Raw genomic sequence first — 6,000 nt, forward strand, 5'->3', positions numbered from 1 at the left:
GTTTGCTCCTGCCTGTCTTCCCACTCCTGTGATGCCAATTCTCTGCCAGTGTCCAGCTGAGTCTGCCTGGCCACACATCACAACCCACCTCCCCAAGCCTCGGCAATAGGTCAGCAACATTTGGAAGCAGGGAAAGGAGGGGACCGAGGGCAGGAGTGGCATGAAAGGCTCAGCTGCATTGCCTGCCGGCGTAAACAGGAGACAGTGCAAGAGAACACTAGGGTATTAGGCCACAAACATGGCAAATGAATATTAATGCTGATAAATGCAAAGGAGAACGCACCTTGGAAAATAATCCCAGCTACACGTACAACGCGATGGGCACTAACTTAGCTATAACCCCTCAAGAGAGAGATCTTGGAGCCACTGTGGAGAGTTCGCTGAAACAGCCCCTCCGTGTGCAGCGGCAGGCAAAAAAGCCAATAGAATATTAGGAGTCATTTAAAAGGGATCAAGAATAAGACTGAGAATATCTTATTGCCTCTGTAAAACCATGGGACGGCCGCATCTTGAATACTGCGTGCAGATGTGGTCACCTCATTGCAAAAAAGATCTTGGCATTGGAAAAGATTCAGAAAAGAGCAACAAAAATGAGGAGGGTTTGGAACGGGTCCCCTATGGAGAGAGATGAAAAAGACGGGGACTTTTCAGCTTAGAAAAGAGGAGATTAAGGGGGGAAAGGAGAGAGGTCTATACAATCATGACTGGTGTGGAGAAAGTGAAAAAGGAAAAGTTATTGACTTGTTCCAGTGACATAAGAACTAGGGGTCACCAAATGAAATTAATAGGTAGCAGGTTTTAAACAAAAGGAAGATTTTCTTCACGCAGTGCACAATCAACCTGTGGAACTCCTCGCCAGAGGATGTTGTGAAGTCTTGGACTTTAACAGGGTTCAAAAAAGAGCTCAATAGATCCATGGAGGTTAGGTCCATCGATACTTATTAGCCAGAATGGATAGGAAATGGTGTCCCTAGCCTCTGTTTGTTAGAGGCTGGAAATGGATGACAGGAGAGGGATCACTTGATGATTCCCTCCCTCTGGGGCACCTGGCGCTGGCCACTGTGGGCAGACAGGACACTGAGCTAGACGGACCTTTGCCATGACCCCGTCAGGCCGCTCTTACGGGACATCATGACAGAGCCAGCAGAGAGTGAGTGCTGGTCCTACGCAGCAGAACCCACCAGAGAAGGGCCCGACTTAGCTTGGACGAAGGTTATAAGGGCTTCGGCGCAAGAACAGAGTCAAAGTACCTGTCTGCAAAGCACCCAGAGCACAGCTGCTGCTGGCCAAACGATACGTAAGGGAAGCCAAGCGTTTTGCTGCCGTTGAGATAGCAATTAAGGCTCAGTCCCTAAGTCTCTTGCTAAAAAGCAGCCCTGGCAAACCCGTCCTTCGTAAATTGCAGGGACTCTGCTTTTCCACAGTGCGGCTCACAGCTGCGATGGCGGCCTGCAGCATTTCGGGCTCCCTCAGGAAATCAAGGGGCAAAGTGCTGTGACCCAGCTGTGAGGCTCCTCTTGCGAGCGACCCGCTCTGGGCCCGGCTGACTGCCCATTGGTAGCTGGCCAGCCGCTAACGAGGAACCCTGTCACGAGACGTGGCGTACGGAGCTGTCAGCGGGGGAGATCGTTAGGGCTCTACCACATTCACAAAAGCACGTCACAGACAGTGGAGGGAGGGTTAAAAATCATAGAAGAGTAGGACTGGAAGGGACCTCGAGAGGTCATCGAGTCCAGTCCCCTGCCCTCATGACAGGACCAAATACTGTCCAGACCATCCCTGATAGACATTTATCTAACCTGCTCTTAAATATCTCCAGAGATGTGATTCCACAACCTCCCTAGGCAACTTATTCCAGTGTTTCACCACCCTGAAATGTGGTCTCGCTCCCCCCGTGGAATCTGCCTTTTGTGGGTTTTTACCCTGGCCTGTACAGGGGAGGGGGATCCGTGTATCTCAGGCAGGGGGTTCTGCCTCAAAAGGGAGTTGCAGGAGGGGTCTCAAGGTTATTTTAGGGGGGTTGCAGAATGGCCTCCCTTCCTTCTGTGCTGCCTTCAGGTCTGGGCAGCGGGAGAGCATCTATTAGCCAGCTCCCCTTCAGCTCTGAAGGCATTGCAATTTGATTTCACCATTGATTCAATACTGGCCAGAGCAGGAGGGGCCCTGAATCACTCCTGGACAGGTCCTGACCCAGACAATCTCTGTGCACACGCCCGTTTCCCTCCTGCAAGCTCCAAGGTCCCGTTCCTGGCCACGCTGTGGGCGGGCAGAGGCGTCTCTGGACCCCTGGGGTCCATCTTGGTTTGAAGCCTGGCCTCTCCCGTTACGTCCCGTCTCTCTACCCCCATACATTGCACTCTCCCGGCACAACCGTCTGGTGAGTTTCATGTGCACAGCCCTGTGCCGTGCATGATTGAAAAGCGCCCTGTTCTCCCCGGGCTCTAAGGGTTTCATACGCTGGGGCAAGTCATGGGGGTCTTTCCCAAGATAAATGTAGGGGAGGTGGGAAGAAAGGACATGGGGTTCCCATGCCCTGGAGAGGGTGTAGGGGATGGACAGACGTGGGGTACTCCTGGGGAAGGGGGAGTGGAGGAAATGTGAAAGGGGCTGCAGGATGAGGGGAGCAATGGGTGGGGGGTACCCACTCCTGGGAAGGGGGCCTACCTGGGGTGCCAGAAGTATCACGTGGGGGTTAGAGGTAGGAACTACTCTCAAAAGCAGGATCCTGGGGACTGCGGAAGGAGTCCCGAATATGGGAACTGGTGTCCCCAGCGTTAATTTAATGGGGATGTAGGAGTCGATGAAGGCCAGTGCGATGTGTGGGCAGGAAACCACGGGTCGGGTGCAGGGAGCTATGGGGATCCCGGGGCAATGGGGACACAGAGGGCCCTTGTGGGGGCTACAGGGGGCAATGGGAGGTGCAGCAAGCGATGGGGTCGCTGGGGTGCAGAGGGCGATGAAGGCGGGGTGATGGGGGTCAGGAGGAATGCAGAGGGGTGCAGGGGGGATGAAGGCGGGTGATGGGGGTCAGGAGGAATGCAGAGGGATGCAGGGGGGATGAAGGCGGGTGATGGGGGTTAGGAGGAATGCAGAGGGGTGCCGGGGGCGATGAAGGCGGGTGATGGGGGTCAGGAGGGATGCAGAGGGGGTGCCGGGGGCGATGAAGGCGGGTGATGGGGGTCAGGAGGAATGCAGAGAGGTGCAGGGGGGATGAAGGCGGGTGATGGGGGTCAGGAGGAATGCAGAGGGGTTCAGAGGGGATGAAGGCGGGGTGATGGGGGTTAGAGAGAGATGCAGAGGGGTGCAGAGGGGATGAAGGCGGGTGATGGGGGTCAGGAGGACTGCAGAGAGGTGCAGAGGGGATGAAGGCGGGTGATGGGGGTCAGGAGGGATGCAGAGGGGTGCAGGGGGGATGAAGGCGGGTGATGGGGGTTAGGAGGGATGTAGAGGGGTGCAGAGGGGATGAGGGCGGGTTGATGGGGGTCAGGAGGACTGCAGAGAGGTGCAGGGGGGATGAAGGCGGGTGATGGGGGTTAGGAGGAATGCAGAGGGGTGCAGAGGGGATGAAGGCGGGTGATGGGGGTCAGGAGGACTGCAGAGAGGTGCAGGGGGGATGAAGGCGGGTGATGGGGGTTAGGAGGAATGCAGAGGGGAATGAAGGCGGGTGATGGGGGTTAGGAGGAATGCAGAGGGATGCAGAGGGGAATGAAGGTGGGTGATGGGGGTTAGGAGGAATGCAGAGGGGTGCAGAGGGGGATGAAGGCGGGGTGATGGGGGTCAGGAGGAATGCAGAGGGGTGCAGAGGGGATGAAGGCGGGTGATGGGGGTCAGGAGGGATGCAGAGAGGTGCAGGGGGGATGAAGGCGGGTGATGGGGGGTTAGGAGGGATGCAGAGGGGTGCAGGGGGGATGAAGGCGGGTGATGGGGGTTAGGAGGAATGCAGAGGGGTTGCAGAGGGGATGAAGGCGGGTGATAGGGGTCAGGAGGACTGCAGAGAGGTGCAGGGGGGATGAAGGGCGGGTGATGGGGGTTAGGAGGAATGCAGAGGGGAATGAAGGCGGGGTGATGGGGGTTAGGAGGAATGCAGAGGGGTGCAGAGGGGGATGAAGGCGGGTGATGGGGGTCAGGAGGGATGCAGAGGGGTGCCGGGGGCAATGAAGGCGGGTGATGGGGGTCAGGAGGAATGCAGAGAGGTGCAGGGGGGATGAAGGCGGGTGATGGGGGTTAGGAGGAATGCAGAGGGGGTGCAGAGGGGATGAAGGCGGGTGATGGGGGTCAGGAGGACTGCAGAGAGGTGCAGGGGGGATGAAGGCGGGTGATGGGGGTTAGGAGGAATGCAGAGGGGAATGAAGGCGGGGTGATGGGGGTTAGGAGGAATGCAGAGGGGTGCAGAGGGGATGAAGGCGGGTGATGGGGGTCAGGAGGGATGCAGAAGGGTGCAGGGGGGATGAAGGTGGGTGATGGGGGGTCAGGAGGAATGCAGGAAGGGTGCAGGGGGGATGAAGGCGGGTGATGGGGGTCAGGAGGAATGCAGAGGGGTGCAGGGGGGATGAAGGCGGGGTGATGGGGGTCAGGAGGAATGCAGAGGGGTGCAGGGGGGATGAAGGCAGGTGATGGGGGTCAGGAGGAATGCAGAGAGGTGCAGGGGGGATGAAGGCGGGTGATGGGGGTCAGGAGGAATGCAGAGGGGTGCCGGGGGGCGATGAAGGCGGGTGATGGGGGTCAGGAGGAATGCAGAGGGGGTGCCTGGGGGCGATGAAGGCGGGTGATGGGGGTCAGGAGAAATGCAGAGGGGTGCAGGGGGGATGAAGGCGGGTGATGGGGGGTCAGGAGGAATGCAGAGGGGTGCAGGGGGGATGAAGGCGGGTGATGGGGGTCAGGAGGAATGCAGAGGGGTGCAGGGGGATGAAGGCGGGTGATGGGGGGTCAGGAGGAATGCAGAGGGGTGCAGGGGGGATGAAGGCGGGTGATGGGGGTCAGGAGGAATGCAGAGGGGTGCAGAGGGAGAGGGGGGGCTGGGGATTGACAGTGGGGTGCAGGAGGGAGGGGGGTCCCTGTGGGGGGAGGAGGGTGCAGGGCAGGTGGGGGCCGCAGGGGAGGTCGCTGGGGGGAGAGTCCCAGGATGCGGGGTGGGGGGTCCCGCAGGGGGGATGCGGGTGGGGGTCTAGCAGGGGGGATGCGGGTGGGGGTCCGGCAAGGGGGGGGATTCAGGGTGGGGGTCCCGCAGGGGGTTACCCGGGCTGCAGGGCGGGCGGCACGTAGGCGGCGCGGTGCTCGCTCAGCAGGGTGCCGGCGCTGCGCGAGGCCATGGCGGGGCGCGGGGCGGCCCGAGGGGGGAGGCGGCGGCGGGGCCCGGGCGGGGGCCGGGGTCACAAACAGCGTCACCGGGCAACGGGCCGGGGGGCGGGGGCCGCAAGGGGCGCGGACCCCCCCCCCCGCTCGCTCCCCCCGCCCGCAGCGCCACGGGCCATGGGCTCCCCCTTTGACCCCCCCCGCCATGTGCCCCCCAGCGCCTGGGCCATGAGCCCCCCCTTTAATCCCCCCGCCTTGTGCCCCCTACGCCCTGGGCCATGAGCCCCCCTTTAACCCCCCCGCCATGGGCCCCCTACGCCCCTGGCCATGAGCCCCCCTTTAACCCCCCCGCCTTGTGCCCCCCTACGCTCCCGGGCTATGAGTCCCCCCTTTAACCCCCCCCACCATGTGCCCCCTACGCCCTGGGCCATGAGCCCCCCCTTTTAACCCCCCCGCCATGTGCCCCCTACGCCCCTGGCCATGAGCTCCCCTTTGACCGCCCCGCCATGGGCCCCCTACGCCCCGAGCCATGAGCCCCCCCCCTTTAACCCTTCTGCCATGGGCCCCCTACGCTCCGGGCCAGAGCCCCCCCTTTAAACCTCCCGCCATGGGCCCCCCTACGCCCCGGGCCAGAGCCCCCGTTTCACCCCCCCCGCCATGTGCCCCTGTGACGGCGCGTTGGGGTCCCCCGTCTCCTGCCCCCCGAAA

General features: G+C 61.0%; 1 protein-coding gene across 2 annotated transcripts in view; it reads right to left on the bottom strand.

Annotated features, from left to right (window-relative positions):
* The window catches only part of CIMIP2C (ciliary microtubule inner protein 2C), a 56,877-nt gene extending 51,516 nt beyond the window's left edge, over positions 1 to 5,361 (bottom strand). For both annotated transcript variants that reach the window (XM_075925969.1, XM_075925971.1), the window contains exon 1: positions 5,236 to 5,361. In XM_075925969.1, the coding sequence (XP_075782084.1) occupies positions 5,236 to 5,309 (74 nt within the window). In that variant the 5' untranslated portion in view covers positions 5,310 to 5,361. The remainder of the gene's footprint in view (positions 1 to 5,235) is intronic.
* Between the last annotated feature and the right edge of the window lie 639 nt (positions 5,362 to 6,000).

Source organism: Pelodiscus sinensis, chromosome 3 (genome assembly GCF_049634645.1).
Source record: "Pelodiscus sinensis isolate JC-2024 chromosome 3, ASM4963464v1, whole genome shotgun sequence".
NCBI lineage: Eukaryota > Metazoa > Chordata > Testudines > Trionychidae > Pelodiscus > Pelodiscus sinensis.